Source organism: Mustela lutreola, chromosome 12 (assembly GCF_030435805.1).
Source record: "Mustela lutreola isolate mMusLut2 chromosome 12, mMusLut2.pri, whole genome shotgun sequence".
NCBI lineage: Eukaryota > Metazoa > Chordata > Mammalia > Carnivora > Mustelidae > Mustela > Mustela lutreola.
In genome coordinates this window covers 92,915,999-92,941,875 of record NC_081301.1, presented here as the reverse complement: position 1 = coordinate 92,941,875, position 25,877 = coordinate 92,915,999, and the positions used below count along the sequence as shown (strand labels likewise).

General features: G+C 44.0%; 1 protein-coding gene across 2 annotated transcripts in view; it reads left to right on the top strand.

Annotated features, from left to right (window-relative positions):
- PUM3 (pumilio RNA binding family member 3) overlaps positions 1-24,341 on the top strand; it is a 49,629-nt gene extending 25,288 nt beyond the window's left edge. For both annotated transcript variants that reach the window (XM_059141594.1, XM_059141593.1), the window contains 5 exons: positions 7,893-8,035; positions 16,235-16,457; positions 17,767-17,854; positions 20,158-20,248; positions 24,034-24,341. In XM_059141594.1, coding sequence (XP_058997577.1) covers positions 7,893-8,035; positions 16,235-16,457; positions 17,767-17,854; positions 20,158-20,248; positions 24,034-24,166 — 678 coding nt within the window. In that variant the 3' untranslated portion in view covers positions 24,167-24,341. The remainder of the gene's footprint in view (positions 1-7,892; positions 8,036-16,234; positions 16,458-17,766; positions 17,855-20,157; positions 20,249-24,033) is intronic.
- Positions 24,342-25,877: the final 1,536 nt, after the last annotated feature.

The window sequence follows — 25,877 nt, the reverse complement described above, 5'->3', positions numbered from 1 at the left end:
ATAGTATTGTACTATGAGTATACCATAAATTAGTTTTCCCTTTTTCTGTTGATAGAGACTAGATGGGTGGTAGTTTTTAAAACATTAGAGTTTTCATTATTTTTTGCTGTTCAAATTTTATGAGCATTCTTGTATGTCTCCTTGTTTTTCTAAGGCATTTACTTAGCACAGTCAGTGGGCTGCCAGATACACTGCTCATATGTTCATAGAGTCACACGCCGTATTTCCCACCCAGCCACTATAAAACCTGTTGCGTCACGCAGTGCTTTTTAAAAATAACCAAGATGGCTTAGTGTTGCTAAGCATTCGGCTCAGAGTAACTGGGTTTCCTGAAATGTCAGGTTGAAATCATAGCCTAATAAACACTCCGCCTTCTCTTATTTAAGAAGCAGCACCAGTTCTGTCTCTAGCTGGTTTTCTGATCTCCCAGGCAGCTCTGGTCTCCCTGTCCTCACGCTCCTCGAGTTTGCCTTTGCCATCTGTTCAGTTAGCAGTTGATGGTGCTGTGCCCCAGGCTCTGGGCAGGTAAAAGGAGGAGGCGGCCAGGTGTGGGGGGTGAGCTGTGGGGGAAGGAGAGGCTGCAGCTGCCTGTCCAGGGTGGTAGCTGCCAGCTTCTGGGAATCTGAGCGCCACGGGGATATATTTTCCTGGTTGTGTTTTTGTTTACTTTTAATTGTGGTAAAACATGCATAATGTAAAATTTGTCACCTTAACCTTTTCCCCCTGTTTTGCACATTTTCTTTTTTTTATTGGCATACACTGAGTTTCAGGTACCCAGCATAGCAATTGGACAATTACATATATTCCTGTGTGCTTAGCACAGTAAGTAGCAGTCCCCATGCATCACCATACAGAGGTATTACAGGATTGCTGACTTCCCTGTGCTGTACTTTACAGCCTGTGACTTACCCATTTTGTAACACAAAATAAACATTAAAAATACACTCGTTAAAAAAAAAAAATACACTTGTAAATACAGAGAACAGACTGGTGACTGCAGCAGGTTGGGTGTGGGCGGTGATAATCGACCTTGGTGAAGGGGATGGAGAGAGAAATTCCCAGTATTTTTTGGTTCAGTAGTATTAAGCTTATGCAGACTGTTCTGGAACCAACCTCCAGAACTTTTTCTTCTTGCAGAACTGAAATGACACTCATGAAACTCTGTCTTCCAGTAGTTTGATCACAAGGAGGTGTACTTCTGGACGGAATCACTGTAGTTTTTAAAAGAAAACACTTAAGGGGCTGCCATCCTTGCCTAGTGATCTTCCTTTTATACTTACCCATCCTTTACCTCTTACTGGTATTTTTCACTTGTATTACATTTCTCGTGCCTCTTCCACCAGGTTTTGGCTCTGTGAGGTTAAGGCCAGTGTACATCTCTTTCTGGCCCCACACGGAGCCCCGCACAGAGGTGTGTGCACCAGAGGCTCTGCTCTTGGTGTGGTGCGCTGCTTTCTGCATGTCCTCCTGCCGCCGAAAGTGCGAGACTTGTGCTCTGACCCTGCTGCCGGGGTGCACCCTTTATCGGGACCTTTACTTTTCCGTTTTAAAAGAGGCTCAGCAAAACAAGAAGGCCCGTGAATCTCATAAGGGTCCAACACGGGGAGGTCAGAACGGGGCAAACATGTCTTCAGGGGGAGGGGTTTTATCCTAGCCTCACTCTGCTTCCGTCCGCACGCCTGCTCCAGAGTAAAGCACACAAAGAAGTTACCACAAATGGTTCTTGGGATTTTCTCTGTCAGTTTTATTGAGAAGGATAGTTAAGTCGAAAACTTTTAAAATTGAACCTTCATTGTTGGGGTTCTCTCTGTCTTGAGGATGCCAATTCATGACCCTAACAACTTTACTTAATCTCCCCCAGTTTAAGAGCCTATAAACTGAGAGGTGTGTTTTTAATATGGACATAATTACTTTATAGCATTTTTCAGTTTGCAGTGCGAATTTTCTCAATTGTTCTTGGTAACGACCCACAAGTCAGGCGGGTCTGTCATTTCCTTGCATGGACGAGGGAGTTGATAGGCAGAGAGGTTAACTGATTTGCCAAAGGCTACACAGCTTGAACCCAAAGATCGAATCCACCACACAGCTGTACCATAGCTACCCCTTACCTATTTCTACCTCTTCCGGTAGTCAGCAGTGTTTTGGGAGGATCATCTAGAAATTTATCTCTGCTTTCTCTGTAATGCACGTTAAAGAGAAATGAATTAGTACTCCTTAATATAGCCATGCTCGTAGTATTTTATTTTTCCCAAGATGAATGTTTTTGATGGTAGGAAAGCTTGGATGAGAGTGAGATGGGGAGAATTAAATGGTACCACAGTGTTTTTAAATGGGGAGGGGCAGAGGGAGAGCAGGAATCCCAAGCAGGCTCCACACCCAGCACAGAGCTCCACTGGGAGCCCGACATGGGGCTGGATCCCACGCCCCTGAGAGCATGACCTGAGCCAAAATCAAGAGTCGGCTTCACCAACTGAGCCACGCAGGTCCTCTTAATGATACCACATTTTTAAGTAAAGGTTTTTTTAGTTTCATATGACAGTTTATAAACATTGCACTCTCTGAAAAACCTTAAATTTAGGTTCTGAGTTTCTTAATGACGAACTGAAAGGAAGGAAAAGTTCAGTGAACTTGGAGACTAGTCCTAAGTAATATTTGTGCTTGGGTTTTGTGTGTTATGTTGGAAGCCCTAGCTTATTGTGTTGAGTGAAGCATGTGCGTTTCCCAAACCATGCGTGTTGTACTAGCTCTTAAGTGTAGCCTTCGCAGAGAAAGTTAAGTAGGTTGAGGAGTACTTTGTCAGGTTCATGCCTCCTCTTTTCCTCTTCACCAAAGGAAAAACCATTAATTAGAAATAAACAGCAGCCATTTATAACTCTTTATTGCATACTCCCCTAGAGTTTTGTTTTGTTGGTTTTATTTTGTTTTTTGATGTTTTTGGTTTTTTGTTTTTCAAAAAAGCATTTGCTGTTGTTTGTGGACTAGAAAGGAAGACCGCATTTTACAAATGTTCACAAAGTCCCAAGGCAAGCAACACAATTCATCCACCATCACTCCTACTAGAAAGAATAAAGATAACAGCATCTTATTATATAAAACTGTACTTTCAGAATCGCATTACAGGTTCACCAGAAACTATGGATGCAGTTTTGGGCTTCATCAGGAAAACAAGTTCAGTTCAGATCAAGTTAGATACTGTGCATCTAGCCTGTTTGGATCGGAGTCTGGAACTGCTCACTGTTACCCCAACAGCTTTCAGAATTTTTCTTTTTAATTCTTCTTCCTCTGACTTTTGTATCCCCTAATACCTCCACCCTCTAATTATCAGAGAAAGGGGGAGCAGGGAAGCAATATAGCTTCTGTTCTAAGGTTCTGTTCCCATTTATTACTAGCTGATTACAGAGCATTTATACTGGAAAGTGTGCTGGAGAAAGTTAAATACTGAGTTTTTGTTTTGTTTTACAGTGCCTATTTAGAGTTGGAAGTTGAACAGCTGTTGTATTACCTACTTTGGTTTTTTTATTGAAATTTTGAAATCAAACATGTCTTGATTTTTCTGTTCTATTGAATTGCTATGTTCAGCATGTTTTGGAAAGGGCGTGGGGGCAGGGACTCTTTCATAAGCACTTGTTTTATTTTGTGTGTGTGGAGTATAAAGGCTACAACCTTATTGTAAAAATTAATAAAGTGAAACAATCACCACCACCATTATTTTTTAAAAATAAAAGCATTTGCTGTGAAGATACTATACCCCAGAATGGTTTTCTTTAGGATAGTAGAGTTAGCAGGGGCGGGTTAGTGATCATAGAAATTGGCCTAAGCTAGGTATCATTTTCACTCCTCTTCTTTCAACAAATTAAAGCATCTGTCTTTTTTGAGTTGGTTAAGCCTTAAATTGGAAAAGTCACTCTGAAGGTATCCTCTGTGGTACTGAATGCTTCGTTATAAAAAGTATATATTCTGAGCCCACTCTGGGACACATTGTTTACCTTGAAATTACAAAAGCACTCCCTCCCTCATGAGATGGTATGAACATTTTTTTCCGTCTTCCTTTTCTGACTGAAATTTTAAGTTTTTTGCTTCCTGGGTGGTTGAAATTCATAACCATTTGGAGATGGTTAGATCTTTTGCACCTGTTCTCTGCAGACCTTTATCTTGTACAAAGAGATCTTCATATGTGACCTTAACCATCTTCAAAAGTAAGAATGCGACAGGGTTTAAAATCATGGAAACCGGGGGAGGAGTCAAGATGGCGGAGAAGTAGCAGGCTGAGACTACTTCGGCTAGCAGAAGATCAGCTAGATAGCTTATCTAAAGATTGTAAACACCCACAAATCCAACGGGAGATCGAAGAGAAGAAGAACAGCAATTCTTTAAACAAAAACAACCACTTTCTGAAAGATGATATGATACTATGTGTGGAAAACCCAAAAGACTCCACTCCAAGCCTCTAGAACTTGTACAGGAATTCAGTAAAGTGTCAGGGTATAAAATGAATGCACAGAAATCAGTTGCATTTCTTTACACCAACAACAAGATAGAAGAAAGAGAAATTAAGGAGTCAATCCCATTTACAATTGCACCCAAAACTATAAAATACCTAGGAATAAACCTAACCAAAGAAGCTAAGAATCTATACTCAGAAAACTATGAAGTACTCATGAAAGAAATTGAGGAAGACACAAAGAAATGGAAAAATGTTCCATGCTTCTGGATTGGAAGAATAAATATTGTGAAAATGTCTATGCTACCTAAAGCAATCTACACCTTTAATGCAATTCCTATCAAAATACCATCCATTTTTTTCAAAGAAATGGAACAAATAATCCTAAAATTTATATGGAACCAGAAAAGACCTCGAATAGCCAAAAGAATATTGAAAAAGAAAGCCAAAGTTGGTGGCATCACAATTCCGGACTTCAAGCTCTATTACAAAGCTGTCATCATCAAGACAGCATGGTACTGGCACAAAAACAGACACACAGATCAATGGAACAGAATAGACAGCCCAGAAATAGACCCTCAACTCTATGGTCAACTAATCTTCGACAAAGCAAGAAAGAATGTCCAGTGGAAAAAAGACAGTCTCTTCAACAAATGGTGTTGGGAAAATTGGACAGCCACATGCGGAAAAATGAAACTAGACCCTTTCCTTACACCACACACGAAAATAGACTCAAAATGGATGAAGGACCTTCAGTGTGAGAAAGGAATCCATCAGTATCCTTTAGAACACAGGCAGCAACCTCTTCGATCTCAGCCACAGCAACTTCTTCCTAGGAACATCGCCAAAGGCAAGGGAAGCAAGGGCAAAAATGAACTATTGGGATTTCATCAAAATCAAAAGCTTTTGCACAGCAAAGGAAACAGTTAACAAAACCAAAAGACAACTGACAGAATGGGAGAAGATTATTTGCAAACAACATATCAGATAAAGGGCTAGTGTCCAAAATCTATAAAGAACTTAGCAAACTCAACACCCAAAGAACAAATAATCCAATCAAGAAATGGGCAGAGGACATGAACAGACATTTCTGCAAAGAAGACATCCAGATGGCCAACAGACACATGAAAATTGCTCCATATCACTCGGCATCAGGGAAATACAAATCAAAACCACAATGAGATACCACCTTACACTAGTCAGAATGGCTAAAATTACCAAGTCAGGAAATGACAGATGCTGGCGAGGATGTGGAGAAAGGGGAACCCTCCTACACTGTTGGTGGGAATGCAAGCTGGTGCAGCCACTCTGGAAAACAGCATGGAGGTTCCTCAAAATGTTGAAAATAGAACTACCCTATGACCCAGCAATTGCACTACTGGGTATTTACCCTAAGGATACAAATGTAGTGATCCAAAGGGGCACGTGCACCCAAATGTTTATAGCAGCAATGTCCACAATAGCCAAACTATGGAAAGAACCTAGATGTCCATCAACAGATGAATGGATAAAGATGTGGTATATATACACAATGGAATACTATGCAGCCATCAAAAGAAATGAAATCTTGCCATTAGCAACGACAAGGATGGAACTAGATGGTATCATGCTTAGTGAAGTACGTCAATCAGAGAAAAACAACTATCATATGATCTCCCTGATATGAGGAAGTGGAGATGCAACATGGGGGGTTAAGGGGGTAGGAGAGGAATCAATGAAACAAGATGGGATTGGGAGGGAGACAAACCATAAGTGACTCTCAATCTCACAAAACAAACTGAGGGTTGCTGGGGGGAGGGGGAGGGAGGGGTGGTGGGGTTATGGACACTGGGGAGGGTATGTGCTGGGGTGAGTGCTGTGAAGTGTGTAAACCTGATGATTCACAGACCTGTACCCCTGGGGATAAAAATACATTTTATGTTTATAAAAAATAAATTAAAAAAAAATCATGGAAAACCCATGGTCTTGGGTCGGCCACGTCCTGGTAAGTGACCTTTACGCATCTACCACAAGTCACATATCTAAGCCTCGGGCTTCTTCTTAGTAAAATGGAAATGACTGTAGTCCCTCTTTCCTGGTGTTGGCAAGAGTGTTTAGGATCATGGGCGTAGTGAGGTCTGCATTGGTCTGGCTCCTCCGAGTGCCTTTTCAAGTGTTAGCTGCTATTATGAGTTTTAGGAAGCACAATATATTTTTGTGTAAACAATGAGGGAAGGTTGACATTTTTAAAAGAGAACTGTGATGTGTGGATTCTGCAGTTGGATCACCAACCTTGGGGTCACAAATTTGGTAGTATTGGGATCTCCTCCATGACCAGCTTCATTTTTAGCTTGGCTCCTTGCATTGAATTATTAATCTCAAATCTCATTGAAGGTAATGGTTATTTAAGAACATAGCCCATCTGAGTAGATTTCCCCATGGAGAATTCCTTTCCGTGGAGTCGGGGGACCAAGACTAGTCAGGCCCGCCACTGACACGCTGTGTCCTGTGGCAGGTCCCTTCTCTCCTCCATGGGTCCCTCACTGGTAAACCTGATGACCTGTGCAGAGCGGTTTCGGTGGCCCCAGCCAGTTGTGCAGGACCTGCGATGCGCAAACACGTATGGCTGTGAATACCTGTTATGCTTGTTGCAAGAATTAGGAATGTTAAAGGGGGAAAAAACACGATTTTTTTCTGTTGCAGATTCTCTGTTAAGAATCTAGGAATTTTTAAACCGTAACTTCGCTGTCTGGAAACATCAGCACACTGACACAGGAGCTTAGCCGGGGTGGGGATGACATTGCCTTTGTTACTTCAATTCAAACAACTAGAAAAGGAGATTATTGTTCTTGGGAAGTTGATTGGAAATGTCCTAGAGTGTGACTGTTTGTACGCGCTCCGTGGATGCTCTCTGCATTCATTCCCCTTCCCCCCGCTTCTGTTGTCAGTGCAGTCCTTAAACAGCCTTCATTTGCCATGAATAAGCAACTAACTTTAAAGGCCTTTCTTCCCTTGTTCGATGTAACAGAGGTCCTTTGTCTCCGTTCACATACATCTCAGTGGGGAAATTCTAGTAAGAATGTCCTTCATCGATGCGGATTCTACATGTAAAGCAGCTGCAGATTAACTGTATCTGCTCGGTGACCCCAGCAAGCCATGTTCCTAGTAAGAGTGGCCTGAGAACTCTTGGTCATCGTGAAGGAAGAGAACGCTTTTAAAGATTTTAAGTCCTTGAGCTCTGTCAGCCATATAAACGGCTCGTTCAGTAATGCTGGTCACAGTCCAGAAGCCGTTCTGTGTCCTGAGCATCAGGCTTTGTGCCTTTAAGGGTGAAATTTCAAAATCAGCTCCACATTTTCTGCGAAGCCCATGGGAGAAAAGTGTCGCACATGGCTCCTTCTGTACCCTTCAGATTGCAAGCGTACCTTGTCTTAAGCACATATGTTCATTTTTTGTTTCTATAATTTTCCAGGAAATTATTAGTTCTTTGCCCAACATAGTAAATGACAAATACGGAAGGAAGGTTCTGTTGTATTTACTGAGCCCCAGAGACCCTGCACATACGGTGCGAGAGATCATTGAGGTTCTGCAGAAAGGAGACGGCAATGCACACAGGTAAGAGCCGAGTCGCGGGAGCGCTTTGCTCCTCTGCTCTGCCTGCTTCTTAGTTTTGAGGAGCTTGTGTTTCCAGAAATGTGCTCGTGCGTGCGCACCCTCTATCGTGCTTCTTCTCTAAAACTCAGAAGGTGAGAGCGCCTGGGTGGCTCAGTGGGTTCAGCCTCTGCCTTCGGCTCAGATTATGATCTAAGGGTCCTGGGATCGAGTCCTGCATCTGGCTTTCTGCTCGGCAGGGAGCCTGCTTCCTCCTCTCTCTCTCTCTCTGCTGCCTCTCTGCCTACTTGTGATCTTTCTCTGTCAAATACATAAATAAAATATTTAAAAAACAAAACAAAACAAAAAAACAAAAAGAACCCTTGGAAGGTGAATCCCATTTTTAAACCTGTAGTTTTGACAGATAATCTTAAGGGTTTTGTCTGGAAAAAGAATGAAAAGAATCATGCCAAAAGAATACCTCTTGAGTGCCTGGCACATAGTAGATGCTCAGTATATGTGGTGTGGTTTGATTTTGCTCTATTCATTTGTTTAGTTTAAATTATAGCAACTTTTTTAAGGCTTATGTTTTGTTTTGTTTTGTTTTTGACTCCAGTATAGTAACATACAGTGTCGTGTTAGCTGCGCGTGTGCATGTCGTGACTGGACGGGTCTAGGATAACGCAGCGCTCGTCTGGTTAAGTGTGCTTCGTAATCCACTTCCCCTGTTTCACCCCTCCCCTCCCCTCCCTTCCCCTCCGGTAACACTATTTTGTTCTCTAGAGTTGAGAGTCTGGTTTTCAGGTTGTTTCCCTTTTTTCTATGTTGATTTGGTTTCTTAAATTCTACATGTGAGCGAAATCATACAGAATCTATCTTTCTCTGACGGATTTCACTTAGTCTTCTACCCCGTAGACCCATCCATGTTGTTGCAGATGCCAAGCTCTCATCCTTTTTCTGTGTCCGAATAATACCCCGTTATCCACGCACCAGCTCTTCTTTGCCCGGTCCTCAGTTAGTGGGCCCTCGGCTGCCTTCAGAATTGGGTTGTCGTAAATATTGCTGCAGGAAGCGTAAGGACGCATGTATCTTTTCAAACTAGTGTTTTCATATTCTTCGGGTAAATACCTAGTAGTGAAATTACTGGATCATAAGGTATTTCTTTTTGTAATTTTTTGAGGAACGCCCACACTGTTTTCCAGTGGCTGCCCCGGTCTGTATTCCCACCGACAGTGCGCGGGGGCTCCTTTTTCACCACATCCTCACCAGCACTTGTAGTTTCTTGTGTGAATGATCTTGACAGATATGAGGTGGTATCTCGTTGTGGTTTTGATTTGCTTTTTGATAAGGAGTGATGTTGAGCATCTTTTCTGTCATGTGTCTGTTGGCCATCTGGATGGCTTCTTTGGAGAAATGTCTGTTCATGTCTTCTGTCCATTTGTATTTAGATTCTTTGTTTTTCTGCTGTCGACTTGTGCTAGTTCTTGATATATTTTGGATACTGACCCATTATCAGATGTTTCACTTGAAAAGATCTTCTCTCACTCTGTAGCTTGTCTTTTAGTTTCGTTGATTATTTCCTTTGCTGTGCAGAAACTTTTTGTTTTCAGTTTATTTTTGCTTTCCTTTCCCTTGCCTCAGGAGACATATCTAGAAAAAAGTCACTACGGCCGATGTCAGAGAAATTACTGCCTGTATTTTCTTTTTGGATTTTTATGATTTCAGGTCTCTCATTTAGGTCCTTAATCTGTTTTGAGTTTATTTTTGCGTATGGTGGAAGAAAGTGGTTCAACTTCATTCTTTTGCAAAATGTAGCTGGCCAGTTTTCCCAGCAGCTTTGTTGAAAATACCGTCCTTTGCCCATTGCATAGTCTTGCCTCACAATCTTTTTGAGGATTAATTGACCCTATAATTGTGGGTTTATTTCTGAGCTCTCTGTTCTTTTCCATTGACCTATTTGTCAGTTTTTGTGCCATTATCTTACTGTTTGGATCACTACAGCTTTGTAGTGTATCTTGAAATCTGGGATTGCAGTATAGCCCATTGTGCTCTTTTTCAAATTTTGCTTTAGCTATTCATGCTCTTTGGTAATTCCATACAAATTGGAGAATTATTTATTCAAGTTCTGGGAAAAATGCGATTGGTATTTTGATTAGGATTGCATTAAGTCTGTAGATTGCTTTGGTAGTGTGGACATTTTAACAATATTTATTCTTCCGATCCTTGAGCACAGAATATCTTTCCATTTGTTTGTGTCACCTTCAATTTCTTTCATTAGTGTTTTATAGTTTTCAGAGTACAGGCCTTTCGCTTCCTTGTTTAAGTTGATTCCTAGGTATTTTCTTTGGTGCAGTTGCAAGTGGAATTGACTTCTTAATTTTTCTTTCCATTACTTCATTATTACTGTATAGAAATGCAGTAGATTTCTATGTATTGATTTTGTGTCCTGCAGCCTTACTGAATTCATTTATCAGGTCTGGTAGTTTCTTGGTAGCATCTTCAGGGTTTACTCTATATAGTATCATGTCATCTGCAAATAGTGGAAGTTTTTCTTCTTCCTTACTTTTTTGGATTCCTTTTGTTTCGTTATGTTGTCGGATTGCAGTGGCTAGCACTTCCAGTGCTCTGTTGAACAAAAATAGTGCAAGTGGACATCCTTGTCTGGCTCCTGATCTTAGGGGAAAGCTTGCAGTTCTTCATCATTGAAGATGCTGTCAGCTGTGAGTTTGAATAGACGGGCTTGATTATGTTGGGATATGTTCCTTCTAAACCTGCCTTGTTGAGGGTTTCTATCACGAATGGATGTCGCACTTCCTCAGATGCTTTTTCTGCATTTATGGAAATGCTCTTACAGTTCTTACCCTTTCTCTTGTTGCTCCAGTGTATTATGTTGGTTGATTTGTGAATATTGAACCACTCTTGCGTCCCAAGAATAGGTTCCACTTGATTGTGGTGAATGATTTTCTTTAAATGTATTAATGGGTTTGGTTTGCTGATACTTTGTTGAGGGTATTTGCATCTGTGTCTGTCAGAGATAATGGCCTGTGATTCTTTTTCTTTTTTGTAGTTGCCTTTATATGATTTGGTATCGGAGTAATGCTGGCCTTCTAGAATGAGTTTAGAAGCTTTCCTTCTATTTTTTGGAATACGTTGAAAAGTATAGTTATTAACTCTTCATTAAATGTTTGGGAGAATTCACTGGTGAAGCCATCTGGTCCTGGGCTTTTGTTTGTTGGAAATCTTTTGATTACTCTTTCAATGTCATTGCTGGTAGTCTGCCTGTTCACATTTTCTGTTTCTTCCAGATTTAGTTTTGGGAGGTTTTATGTTTCTAGGAATTTATCCATTTTGTACAGGTTGTCCAGTTTATGGGCATTTAATTTTTCATAAGATTCTCTTGTAATTCTTTGTATTTCTGTGGTGTGGATGGTTTTTTCTCCTCTTCAATTTATGATTTTATTTGAGCTCTCTTTTTGAGGAGTCTGGCTAAAAGTTCATCAGTTTGTTCATCTTTTCAAAGAACGAGCTCCTGGTTTCATTGATCTGTTGATCTGTTTTTGTGTGTGTGTGTGTGTGTGTGTGTGTGTGTGTGTGTGTGGTTTTTTGTTGTTGTTGTTGTTGTTTTAAGTTTCTATTTTGTTTATTTCTGCTCAGGTCTTTATTATTTCCTTCTTTCTGCTGGTTTTGGGTTTTGTTGTTCTTTTTCCATCTCTTTAGGTGTAAGGTTAGATTGTCTTTTTGAGATGTTTCTTGCTTCTTGAGGCAGGCCAGTATTGCTATGTATTTACATCTTAGCACCATTTTTGTTGCATCCCAAAGATTGGGGGGTGTCGTGTCATCATTTTCATTGTCTTCTAGCAGTTTTTGATTTCATCTTTGACTTCTTGGTTGACCCATTGTTTAATAGCATATTAGCTGTTTAACTTTCATGTGTTTGTGTTCTCTCCGGATCTTTTCTTGTGGTTGATTCCTAGTTTCATAGCATTGCAGTCAGAAAAGATACATAGTGTGACACGATTCTTTTTGAATTTGTTGACTTGTTGTGTGGCCTAATATGTGATCCGTTCTGGAGAATATTCCATATGAACTTGCAAAAAATGTGTATTCTACTGTTTTAGGATAGAATGTTCTGAATATATCTCTTAAATCCCTCTGGTGCAATGTGTCATTTGGAGCCACTGTTCCCTTGTTGATTTTCTGTTCGGATGTTCTGTCCCTTGATGTCAGTGGGGTATTAAGTCCCCTACTATTTTTGTATTACTGTCGATTACTTCCTTTATGTCTGTTACTAGCAACTTTAGGTATTTGGGTGCTCCCATGTTGGGTGCATGAATATTTACAATTGTTACATCTTCTTGTTGGATTGTCCCCTTAATAATAATGTAGTATCCTCACTTGTCTCTTGTTGCAGCCTTAGTTTTAAAGTCTGTTTTGTTGCTTATAAGTATTGGTACCCAGCTATCTTTTTACTTACATTTTCATAATATATGTTTTTCCACCCTTTGACTTGCATTGTGCGTGTCTTTAGGTCTGAAATAATTCTTGTAGGCAATATTTACATAGGTGCTTTTTAATACATTCCATCAACCTGTGTCTTTTGATTGGAGTGTTAAGTCCATTTACATTTAAAGTACATATTAATGGATATGTACATATTGCCTTTTGTTACTTGTTTCATGGGGTGTTTTTGTTTGTGTGTATGGTTCTCAGTTCCTTGCTCTTTCCTTTCACAGTTTGCTGGTTTCGTTCAGTGATGTACTTGGATTCCTTTTTCTTTATTCTTTTCATATCTATTGCTGGTTTTTTAATTGTGGTTATCATTAATAGTAATATCATTAATAGGAATCATAGTAATAATATCAATAATAATCATAGTAATAGTATCATTAATAGTAATAACATCAAGATGTCAGACATCTTCTGCATATAACAGTCTGTGTTAGGTTGATGGTCACTTAAGTTTGAACCCATTCCAAAAGTGCTACATGTGTTAGTGTTCTCGTCATTGTCTCCTCATTTCGCCTCCATTGTAGGTATATGGTCTTACACTTTACATCCTTTTATTTTGTGATTAATGACTGATTTTTATATATTTACTTAATTTTACTGCTTTTATGCTTCCTGCTTTTCTTAATTCTGCTTATCGTCTTTCCTTTCTTCTTAGAGTCCACTTTAACGTTTCTTGTAGGCCTGGTTTAACGGTGATGCATTTCTCTAACTTCTGTTTGTCTGGGAAACTCTCTATCCTTCTGTTCTGAATGATAACCTTGTTGAGTAGTTTTTTGGGTTGCGGGTTTTCCTCTGTGCACTTTGTATGTATCAAGCCACTCTCTCCTGGCCTGTAAAGTTTCTACTGAAAAATTTGCTGATAGCCTTAGGGGTTGCCCTTGTATATAAATGTTTTCTTTTGCTGCTTTTAAAATTCTCTCTTTATCACTAGATTTTGTCATTTGAATTACTACTTGTCTTGGCGTGGACCTCCCTGGTTTGATTTTGTTGGAGGCTGTCTGTACTCCTGGATTTGGTATCTTTTTTTCTTTCCTAGATTTGGGAAATTTTGAGCTGTTATTTCTTCAAGTAAGTCTTCTGCCCCACTTTCTCTTCTTTTTCAGGGATCCCTATTATGTGAATATTAATACACTTGGTGTTATCACTGAGTTCCCTTAAATCTGTTTTCATTTTTTATTTTTTCTCCTGCTTCAGCTTGATTGCTTTCCATTATTCTGTCCTCCAGGTCACTGATCTGTTCTGCTTCCTGTAGTCTACTACTCATTCCATCTATTGTATTGTTAATTTTAGTTATATTCTTCATATCTGATCGGTTCCTTTTTGTTTTCTGTCTTTTTGTTGAGGTCTTACTGAGGTCCTCTGCTCTTTCCTCTAGTCCAGTGAGTATCTTTATGACCATTACTATTATCAGGCGTATTTCTTCTTTTTCTTTTCCTTTTTTTTTTTTTTAAGATTTTTATTTATTTATTTGACAGACAGAGATCACAAGTAGGCAGAGAGGCAGGCAGAGAGAGAGGAGGAAGCAGGCTCCCTGCTGAGCAGAGAGCCCGATGCGGGGCTCGATCCTAGGACCCTGAGATCATGACCTGAGCCGAAGGCAGAGGCTTTAACCCACTGAGCCACCCAGGCGCCCAATCAAGCGTACTTCTTATCTTTGTTTCATTTAGGTCTCTTTTGGTCTTATTCTATCATTTGAGACATATTCCTCTGTTCTCCTCATTTTGTCTAACTGTCTGTTTTTGTGTGTTAAGACATTCAGCTGTGTCTCCTGCTCTTGGAGGTAGTATTCTTATGAAAAAGAAGTCCTGGAGCGCCCCGCAGTGCCATGTCCCTTGTTCACCAGAAGCTGGCACTCAGGGGTATCTAGTGTCTATGTTGTGTGCACCTTATAATTGTGGCTGAGCTACTTTTTCCTTCATTGTCGTTATGTACAATGGCTCTCTTTCCCTGTTGTGGGCAGTGTTTGGTCCCTTTGTTGTTAGTGGGCCAGTGGGGGCCCACCTTGGACTTGATGTGAGTCAGACCAGGCATTTGCCAGAGATGTAGTAGCACCGAACTGCCCTGTTGTCCCCTGAGCAGCTTTCATTGGTGGGTGGGGCCTGCAGTTAGACCAGAATCTGTCCGCAGCCCCTGCTGGAGCTGGACCGGACGGGTGTGTGTGGTTAACTTCCCCTCTTGCCAGGGCAGGAGTTACTTTGGAGTGGGCTGGCCCCTCTCAGCTTGTAGAGTTGCTTTGGTTGGTCTCTGCCCAAGGGGGTATTGGAGGAGAGAGGTCTACAGGACAAGGCAGTGTAGAGCTGAGGTATGCGCAAGGTTTGCCCTGGTCTGCTGTGGGAGGAGGCCGGCTGGGGAGGGGTTGTGCTGGCAGAAGTGCCCAGGACCAGGGCATGCTATTACCAAATCGGGTGGAGAGTGTTGTCCAGGCACTGGTTCCCGCAGGTGTCCATGTATCTTGGCTAGAGGACAAGGAAGGGAAATGTCCACTCTTCTTGGTTCCCGTGGAAGTCTCCCAAGGATCCCTGACCTTCCATCACAGGCTGTGAGATTAGTAAACAGATTTCCTTCCTGTTGTGCCCCAGATGCTTTTGAAACTGCTGGCTTCTATGCCGTGTCTCCACGGGGCTATTTGTTGTGCGGTGTCCTTAAGGTGGGAACTCCCCCCCCCCCCCCACTGCCCCACAAAAAAGGCAGGGACTCCCATTTTCTCTCACCCTCCCAGTTCTCTCAAGCCAAGCACGCTAATTTTTTAAAATTCCAGGTATTAAACTCATGAAATTATGCCCCACTGAATTAATTAACTTCTTTCTTTCTTTTTTTTGGCCCTGCTGAACTTCAAAGCCAGATATTACAGGGGTTTGTCTTCCCCACGCAGAGACCCTGTGCGTGGGGTACCCGACGTGAGGGTCTGATTCCCTCCCTTCTCCACGCCCACTGTATCCCTCCCTCCTACAGTCAGTCATGGAGGTCCTTTTAGCTTTCCCACATGCCTCTACGATATGGCCTCTTGACTACATTTAGCTATGGAGAGTCTGCTCTGCCAATCCCATGGTCATTCTTGGGGTTATTTACACTGATGTGGGTGTTACCTAGTAGTGTTCATGGGAGGAGGCATCCTCCCTGGAAGTCAGTTTCTTTCTTTCTTTTTTTTTTTTTTAAAGATTTTATTTATTTATTTGACAGACAAAGATCACACGTAGGCAGAGAGGCAGGCAGAGAGAGGAGGAAGCAGGCTCCCCGCTGAGCAGAGAGCCCGACTCGGGGCTCGATCCCAGGACCCTGGGATCACGACCTGAGCTGAAGGCAGAGGCTTTAACCCACTGAGCCACCCAGGTGCCCTGGAAGTCGGTTTCTTTATTTTTAAAGCTACTGGCATCACATAATGAAGTCTTCTAGAGAGTAGTGTCCATAAAGTGGTCTACTTCTGTCTTATAATTTGTTGTTGCTGTTGTTTGGGTTTTGGATTGGTTTGGGCTCTTTGTTATTAGTAAGTGCTTGTTCTGTGCCGGGCATAGTTCAGATGCCGGGGCATGGAGATGGCAGACGGGTCTCCCACCCTTAAATGGCTTATTACCTGCGTGCACAACAGAGACAGACAATTACAGTAAGTTTGACAAAGACTGTTTTAAGCCCTTAGAGGTTTTTGTGCTAATAAGATCGCCGTATTCCCTTTGCTTTTCATCTTACCTTAACGCCTCATTCACCATGTTCCCACAGTAAGAAAGATACAGCGATCCGCCGACGTGAACTCTTAGAGGCCATCTCTCCTGCTTTGTTAAGCTACCTGCAAGGACACGCCCAAGAATTGGTGTTGGATAAGTCTGCATGTGTGTTGGTGGCCAACATTCTGGGAGCCGCCGTTGGAGACCTTCAGCCTGCCATGAATTCTATTGCCAGCGTGGCAGCGGCCGAGCTCCATCCCGGTGGCAAGGATGGAGAGGTAACGTGCTACTGGCAGACAGGTGGAAAGCAGCAGTGTTGCATAACCGCAGTCACTGAGAATATTGCCGTAGAGAGAATTCGAATGCTAATTGTCTCAACTCTGCACATGCTGGACAGCACATCTGATCGTTGCGATTTTGAAATACCGGTGCTGTTATAACCCTGTCTTTCTTAAAAGTCTTCCCCTGACTTCACAGTACCTACAGAGGAGGAGAAACAGAATCTTGTACTGTGGCTCTCTGTTGTCCACGATTGGCCCAAAACCGCCTTTCTAGCATATGCTGTGTTCTTAATTCTATTTTGAATTTGCTTTGGATTTTTGCACCTCTCTGCATTTGCACGTTTCTTCCGTGGGCCTAGATGCTCCCTGTGTCTCCATTTTGCTGTGCTGTCGCTGTAGAAGGCCCTGCTCATCCTCCTGCAAGGTCCCCAGCATCCTTCTCATGGACGTTGTTCCCAATTTCCTCTCTTTCTGATACCTCCCGCCTGTCTTACTTGGCCCCTGAGTAATTCTGCCTCGTATCTGAAGTTCATTGATTCATGGACCTGATTTGTGTGAGGCAGGGTCAGCACCGTTCCCCCACCCCTCAAAGAAGATCATAGGCGGGGGGAAGACATACGCAGCAGCCCGAAGGGAGAAAGGGGCTTGGCTCGGCTGAGAACAGAAGGCTCAGGGACTCGGGGTAGGAGATGGGTTTGCCGAGGGAAGAGAGGAGGGCAGGAGGCCGACGCTGCAGGCTTTGTGCTGCACTGGATCGCAAGCTGGTGCGTGTGTGGAGTCTGCTGGGTCCTGATGTGGCTCCTGGGCCTTAGAGAAGCCCTGAACCTGTCCGCCCGGGGCCGTGCAGATGAGCAGGCGGGAAGATGGACGCATAATGAGTTCCCCCCTTTGCTCCCCTGCTCTATAAGGAGAGATCCTAGGTATGTGGGACCAGCAGTGCCAGCTTTCCGTGCTTTTCTGCTGTCACTTTTTGTCCCAAAGGTTTCTTTGTACCTCAGCACTGCATACTGCCACCTGGACGGTGCTCAGCTTGATCTGAGGCGCACACTGTGCTGGGGCTGTTCAGCTGGGAGCACCTGACGCGGAGCCTCAGAGCTTTTTAGCGGCTCCTTTGAATATCCGTCTGTCGGTGTGGGGATTAGACTAGATTGCTGGTCCCCCGGCTGCTCATGGTCCGTTCTCAGTGACTTGACCTCCGCAGCACAGTGGAATTTTCCGTGTAGCCACGTCCTCACCTGTGCATGGTAGAGAGCACATGGTAGGCCGCAGCGTGGCTGAAAACAGCTTTTTTATGTTTTCCTTCCAGCTGCACGTTGCAGAGCATCCCGCAGGACACCTTGTTCTGAAGTGGTTAATAGAACAAGATGAGAAGATGAAGAAAAGTGGAAGAGAAGGTAGGCTATAAAACATGGATTTTCCTGAATCGTCTGTGGAATTTCCTAACCTCCGGCAGCCCTGAACTCGATGCCCGCCGTTTATGTTCACAGGAAATTTGTTGAGTGTTTAGAAATGGTGTCTGTGGACAAGAAATGATTCAGTGCTTGCAGATAATGCGTTAGAAATACTGGAAATTGATGTCCTGGGGTCCTTGAATTTCCTTGCTCTTTCCTGTCCGCCCTCACTGCCTCTCCTCGCGGGCTACCTCAGTCTTCTGACCAGGTGCTGCCGGGGCCCTAAAAATGCCATTATGTTCCTTGGTGAGGTGGGGGTTGGGGTTGGTGAGACTTGGGAGGGGGACATTTGTGAGTGTCACTGGGGTACAGTTGTAAAGCAGGATATCTGTCTGGAGTTTGGAGAAAGGGAAAAGCAAAGGAAGGTAGTCCTCATCAGAATTTTGAACTGAACGCCTGTTTGGGCACTGAACTACATGCGACCACAGAGCAGGCCAGCCTTCGCCTTTGTGGCTTTTCACAACACTCACAGCTGCTCTGTAGAAACTCCGCTTTCAAGAGAAGGACCGCATCTTTTAATCGAATTGAAAAGTCGCATACCATTCCTTTCTCAGCCCCGTCTTTGACCAGACCTTCTGTTACTAAATTCGAGCTCCATCCAGCGTTTTAGCCACTAAGGAGATCTCCCCACACCGAGTTTGAACAGTTTGGGTTTTCTGTCATTGTGTCTGAAAAAAATGTGACAGATCATGAATTTATGTCTTGAGGCAAGTTGCAGTTCTGAAGGCCGGAGAGGCAGTCGATACACAGTCGCACTGTCCCTTCTCACTCTGCCTTGAGGAATAGAGACTCAGGGGTGTGAAGGAGAAAGCTTCTTGTAATAAATTTTGAACAAAAAATAACATACGGAGTCATTTTTTGTTATTAAGAAGTTGGTGCACAGTTGAGTGGAGTTCCTGTCCAAAACGTTGTCTGGCTTGCTTTTAAAATCCAAAGAATTTCCTAGTGATACTTTTCCTTAATTCATTTACACCGACAGTTATGAAGCAGGCCTGCATGGGCCTTGTGTGTGTATCAGGTGCACTCTGAACCAGTGTGGCTGTCTCCGTTATCTGTTGCTGTGTGACAGGATGCCTCAAAGCTTGGTGGCTCTCGAACAACATCCCGTCAGGACTCGGTGGAGCTTGGTTTTGCTCCAAGCAGTCCTCTTGGGCTGCTCTGTTTGGGGTAGGAATGTCTGTTTGGATGGTGGCTGGCAGGGGCTCAGTCCAGCAGACTCAGTCCCCAACCCTTGGTTGGGTTTTAAGAGAAGAAAGCAGTGCGCAGTGCTTTTTTGATTTAGCCTCAGAAGTTATCACACATAACTCTTTCCACACTCTCTTGGCTCAGTCCGTCACAGAGGCCCGCTGGAATTCAGGAGACGTTGATTCCCCCACGGCTGGGGGTGCGGGTGTGCAGCATTCTAGCAGTGCTGTTGCGCTCACGTTTCAAAAACATTGTCTGTCTCGTGAGTTGATTACAGTCCTTCCTTAACGTGTGCCCTGAAGAGCTACGTAGCCGTAGGCCTCTTGGCTTTTAAAGATACCCTCTTGGGTATCTTTGGGGGAATTATGCATTCTGCATACCCAAGATACTTGCCTTCGAGATAGGCTGCCCATACTTCCATCTGCACCAAGTCCTAGCTTTCAGAGTTTTTCCGTTGTCCAAGAATTGGTTACGCTTAGATGGCACAGTGAGTTAAAGATGATATACCGAGAACTTAGAAATCTGGTAACAACACACGAAGTAATAATAAAAGATGAATAATCTTCTTGATGGGTGAATGTCTAGCTTTGTGGAGAGGAACTACCTGGTGTCGGCTGGAACAGTCTCCTGACCACTAGTGTTCCTCGTGGGACCTTCCCAGTGAGCATTTTTCACGGGGGAGAACTTGATTCCATCCAAGCGTGAGGTACTGCTGTCAAACATTGACTTCCTGAATACCTTTCAGGTCAGGGTTAAATCATTAAAGAGTACAAAGAGATGCAAACACGAGCAAGTGAGCTTTTTATAGGAATTCAAGTTTTGTCTTGAGTAACTACAGTAAACATAGCGTGAGACTTGGACCAGAGTTGAAAGAAATGGCTGTATTAAAAAGACATTAAATTAATCAGAGCTGGAACTTACAGTGTTAAGGAAAGTTGAGTGAGAACTCTTTTTATTCACTTCTTTATTAAAACATGCTTTTGCAGATTTAAGGGCGGTAGGGACAGAGATGGGGAGTTTAAAGCTTGTATGCGGTCACTGAGTTTCAGTCTATTTTTCAGGTGGTTTTGCAAAAACACTTGTCGAGCGTGTTGGTGTAAAGAACCTGAAGGCCTGGGCTAGTGTAAACCGTGGGGCGATTGTCCTGTCTAGGTACGTATGATCTCTGCCTTTCTGTGTAGGGCCTCCCTCCTGAACGCCGTTTCCACAGAAGATGCTTCCTTCACCTTCCTCCTCGGTTCCGAGCTTTGTTCCAATTGTTCAGGATTCCTCACGGTCACTCGGGGTCTAGACGAGTGTACCAAATAGTGGAAATCAAGTCTGCCTCTTCCCGTCAGTCCTTACTTACCTGCCCTGTTCGGGCTTCAAGGATTGTGAAGTTGTCACCAGGTCTCGTTCCGGGGTTTCACCCCATTCAGGGTTTCAACCAACTGTGATTGTATTCTCTCCCTCTCCTCTCTCTCTCACTCTCAGGAAAGCTCTTTACATTTGATTAGTTTGTCGAGATCCCTTTCACTCCCTCCTTTTCCCCCCAGGTTAGGGAGCCCTCCCAACACCCAGTTATGCTCAATTGTGTAAGTCGGAGGACTTGCCAAGCCCATGTGTTCTGGAAGTTTATTCTTGCTGTTAATGATTACTTATCTCAAAAATAGACATCCATAGCAACACGCTCACCTGTTGCATTTAGTATTTGTTCGGCTTAAAATCAACATTATGACATAATAAGCCACTAGTTTATCTAATCCCATCGCTCCTCGCCCGGTCCTCTTCACCGTAAGCCTGTTGTGACCCACTCCCGCCATCCCGAGAGATGCAGAAGAGACCGCGTCGCTTTTTGTTTTGTTTTTTTCTCTTTAAAATTTTGTCTTCTTATTGTTTTACCACCTTTTCATCTCCTTTATCCCTATCCACACCTCCCCTGGCCCCTCTACACTCCCACAAGCACACATACTTCCTGCGTCTGGCAACCACAGATCTCTTCTCTGTATTTATGAGCTTGTTTGGTTTTGGTTTTTTGGGTTTTTTTCTTTCTTTTCTTTTTTTTTTTCCATTAGATTCCACATAGAAGAGGGGCACCAGGGTGCCTTATTCGGTTAAGCACCTGCCTTCAGCTCAGATCGTGATCCTGGGGTGCTGGGATCAAGCCCCATGTTAGGTTCCCTGCTCAGTGGGGAGTCTGCTTCTCCCTCTCCCACTGCCTCTCTCCCTGCTCGTGTTCCCTGTCTCTCTCAAATAAATAAATAATATTTTTAAAAAGATTGCACATCTTAGAGAGATTATACAGTATTTATGTCATTTGATGGTCTCACTACAGTTAAGGTTTTGACCAAATTGTAATTGCGTTCTTTTTAATGAATTAGTCTTGTCCCTCTGAAAACTGTGACAGAGCTGCTTTTTAAACCACAACTCACTTTACATGCAATTTTCTTTCCTGATTTTCAAGTATTCTTAAAAGGATTCTGGAGGCATTTGCTAGTGAAGTCTGCAAGCTGATTGTTTGTTTCTAATTAAAATGGTAGAAAACTGATGATTGGTAAATCGAGGCATGCTTTCCACCTATTTATTATTCTCTAGACAGAGTCGCGTCGAGTTTATAATTCACAGGTCATTGAGACTTCAGCTTCCTTGCGTTCCGTTGCTGGATGCAAAACCCTTCCATTAACCACATCCATTTAAAATAGATTTGTTTGTTGTGAAGCAGTCACTGTCGATTCTTTTTCTCCTTCCCATGTTAGTGAGGTTTGGAGAAAGAGATACCGATCTTAAGTTTGAATTTCCCATAGTGTGGCACGTGCAGCACACCGTGCAGTTTCATCTATGCTGTTTATAAGTGTTGGGCCTTTATTCTTTATATAATTTGACTTGGAACACGTGGGCTCACAGACACAATCCCTTGGGGCATTCATTTCTTTGGGTAGATCAGGATCTCCAAATACGTAGGTGGTGCAGATCATTTTTGTTCATTTCTCATTGAAATTAGCTGATTTTCTAGTGGACGTCAAAGAGCCAGAATCCTTTAGCTGAAGCGTGGACTTATTTAATGGGAGGTTTTTTACCAGGCATTTAAGAGTGTTAACACGTACTACTGACATATCCTTTCATTAACACTCAATTAACTAAAAATTTCAGCCATGCCACGCAATTAATTTGTAGAGCTCACTCATCGATCATAGCTCTGTTTGGGTGGATTGCAGACCTCGGGAGGCTGCTGCAGGCTTATTGCAGAACACTGCTTAGAGGTGGACCACTAGTCCATACCGTGTTTGAGGTTCTGAAGGGAAGTTGAATTACCAATGACCTAATGCTTGATTAATACAATAATCAGTGTTACGTGGTTTTAGAATACTGTTACGCGCTCGACTCGTTTGGTGAAATTCTCTGCTTCTTTATATTTTTCTTCAAACTCATACGGTGTTTTTCCCCTAGAAATCGTTTTTACAATAAGTGAAAAGGCATCCTGGGTAAAAAAACAAAAAACAAACAAAAAAAAACACTTTAGCTTTGTATACAGCCTGAAAATGCTTCAGGGAAGCAGAATTCTCTAGCATTTAGATCATCGTGGGCTCTAGGCTTCCTGCCTGGGTTCCAAGCCCAGCTCACTGTGTAGTCTTAGGTAAATTATTCAGCTTCTCTGAAACTTCATTTTCTTCGTTGTAAAACTGGATTCGGGATCATCACAGGTCGTTTTTGGGCTGCGTGAGACGGTGGAGGTCCCACGCTTAGCATTATGCGTGTGCTCAGCAAATACTGACTTCGTGCTTCATGTCAGCATAGAAAATAAAAACTACCTAGTAAGTCATCAGCCTGTTAAAAGGGACTTTTACCAACTTTCTCGGCTTCCCAGGTGGTTCTCCTGGTCTCCCGCACCCAGAAGGATGCTGCCCGGTGGTGCTGGCTCCCCGTCCTCTCTATGCACGTGATGGAAGTTCTTAGCACCAGGGACTCTGGGAAGCGGCATGCGATTTGGTTTTAGGATGTGTTTCAGATCAGCATTAAAATGCCGTGAAGAAGGAGGAAACGGGAGACAGCCCTCCATTCTGCAGTCAGGCCCCTGTTCACAGAGAAAGGGGCCTTCCTGTCACCAGCCTCCAGTACTTCATTCACTTTTGGGGACAGAGCCTTCTAGCAAGGTTTCAGAAAGCAGAGCGTACTTGTTTGTTTATTTTAATGGCTCCTGTCGAGTAAGCATTGAGTGCTTCCTAAGTGTCAGGCTCTGTCTAGGTGCTTTAGGCATGAGATCATTTGAGCCTCAGAAACCCTTTCTGATGGCAGGTGGCTTGTGGTGTTGGTCCCATTTATAGGTCAGGAGACAGTCCTAGAGAATTTAAACAGCATGCCCCTGCCTGTACAGTTACGGAGCGGCCGAGGTCGCTTTCAAGTCTAAGCCGTTAGGCTGCTTCCCCCTTCCCATGTTCTAGCTGCAGAGTTGAGGAGGCTGGCTTACCCCCCGCCTTTCCTCTGTGCGCCCCTCCGCTCCTGCTCATTCGGTCCCTCGGCGCTTCTCAGCCATCTGCTCTGCACGTGTGCTGCCGGGAGATCACGAAGTAACAGCCGGGGTTTCTGTTCTTGAGCTCCCCTGGGTGGGGGAGGACAGATAGAGCACATGCAGGAGCGATCTCTGAGGCAGGGTGTTTTCCTGAGATGATCAGTCACAGCGGAGGTCGGACCAGTTCTGTCCGGGGCGGAGGTGCTCCCACATCGGAGCGACTGGCCCAGCAAGATGAGAGAACGTGTTCTGTTGATGTGGTTTCCCAACATAGGCTACCGGCCCCCATCGTTCAGCTGCTGGATTCAAAAGATGGACTTCTCATTAGAGGAATGGTCTCACAAATCAGTGAGCTGTTTATACCTCGCATGGCGATGGTGATTGCAGATGATTAGGGTCTTTATGAAACATGATTGTTTTTTGTTTGTTAATCTTTGTCTTCTGTCTTCAGCCTTCTCCAGAGTTCCGATCAAGAAGTTGTGCAGAAAGTCAAGGCTGGACTGAAGGGCCTCATTCCCACATTGGAGAAAAACAAGAACACCAGCAAAGGAGTAGAAATGCTACTGGAAAAACTGGCCGCATAGTGGACACGGATAAGAACAAGAGACAGTCGTTTTTCCTGTCCTCTTTTTCCTCTTTTCCCAGTGTGGACAAGAAGTGCTCGGGTCTACCTTCCTGGGAATCTGGGTGCTCTGTATATTTGTTTTTGTTTTTGTTTTTGTTTTTATAAGAGTCTATTTATAAAACAATTTCCAAAAATTGCCTTTTTTTTTTCCTTAATCCCAGCCATGTCCTCTATCGTACTGAGTAGTGAGGAAATCAGAGGTGAGGCGGTAACGTAAGAGGTTTAACCGTCTTAGACGGTGGGACCAGCCCAGTATGTGCCACGGAGGAGCAGGCGTTGATTAAAGAGAAGACGTCTTCAGAAGCAGTAGTCTGAGAAGGCTTCATGGAGGAGGTGGGGCATGGGGGCCTTGAAGGAAGGCGGGGCGTAGCCAGAAGGAGCCCAGGGTAGTCTGTGGTGGGAGCAGAGGGGAACTTCTGGTAACCTTGGGGCCTTGATGGCTCCAGGGAGAAAAGGTCCTCTGCAGCCAGGGCGGCCCCCTCCCCCAGTGCTTTAGGGATGGGGCTCCGGGTTTGTGTTTGCAGGAAGGGTCTGGAGTAAGGTAAGGCTCCTGGGGGAAATGTGTTGCAGAAACGAGGGCATCACCAAGGTAGCCGAGGGAAGGTCCAGGTTCCTGGGAGGACCTCCCTGTCTCTGGAGACTTCCAGGGGGATCACTCCTTGTGATAAGATGTGCGCCCTTGAGACTGTCCCTGAAATAGTTGAAGCCATTACAGGGTCCGCGCTCGCAGATAGGAGGTGTGCATTTGTTAACAGTGCTGCTGAGGTTTAAGTGTGAGGGGGATGTTGGCGTTTTCAGGTGCTTGGTGTTAGCAGCCCCGTGTCAAAGGGTAGGTAGACCCCTCGCGGCCCCTGTAGCCGCACTGGCTTGGACACTGAGCCTGGGAGCTTTTCTCTAAGGAGCCTGCAGGACAGGATGCCCCCTCCGGGCTGCCACTGCGATCCACCTGCTGGAGGACTGCCGGGCCTTACCTGACCGGACCACGGGGGCTCCCGCTGTCCTGCTGGGAACGTGGGACCCACCCAGGTAACCTAAGAGCCCATACTTGTAACTGGCCTTTCGCTGGGATCCTCCCGCCGGGTCTCAGGCGGGAGGGGGGATGGGGTGAGGAGGTCACTGGGGGAAAGGCCACATCAGAGCTGGCTTTCATTTGACGCATACGCGGTGTGTTGTCCATGGAAAGGGCGTTCTCGGAAAGTGGAGAAAAAGCCCTGCTCTTTGTTCCGTCCAGGAGACTAAACAAAGGACCATATACATCTTTATAAAATTAGAGCGGAACCAAAGGGGCAGCCCTTCCTCTGCCCCGGGCGTTCCTCCACACCCCTGCTTTGCTCTGCCCAGAAGTAAAGTCTTCCCGTTCTTTTCAGCTCTGCTTAGTTTTAAAATGCAGATTTTAAATGCAGATTTTGGGTTTTGTTGTGGGTTTTTGTTTAATCTATTAGTTGTAGGCTTTCTTTGACTTTCTCTTATAGGAAAATATAGATTAAGACTTCTCACCACGGGGTCGGGGGGCAGGCAGGGGAGGTGCCTGGGTGGCTCAGTTGGGTGAGCAGCCGCCTTCAGTGCAGGCCATTTTCTCAGGGTCCTGGGACCAGCCCCCATCGGCAGGAGGGCTGCTTTTCACTCTCCCCCCGCCTCCCTCCCACTCCTGCTGTCCATCTCTTTCCAAT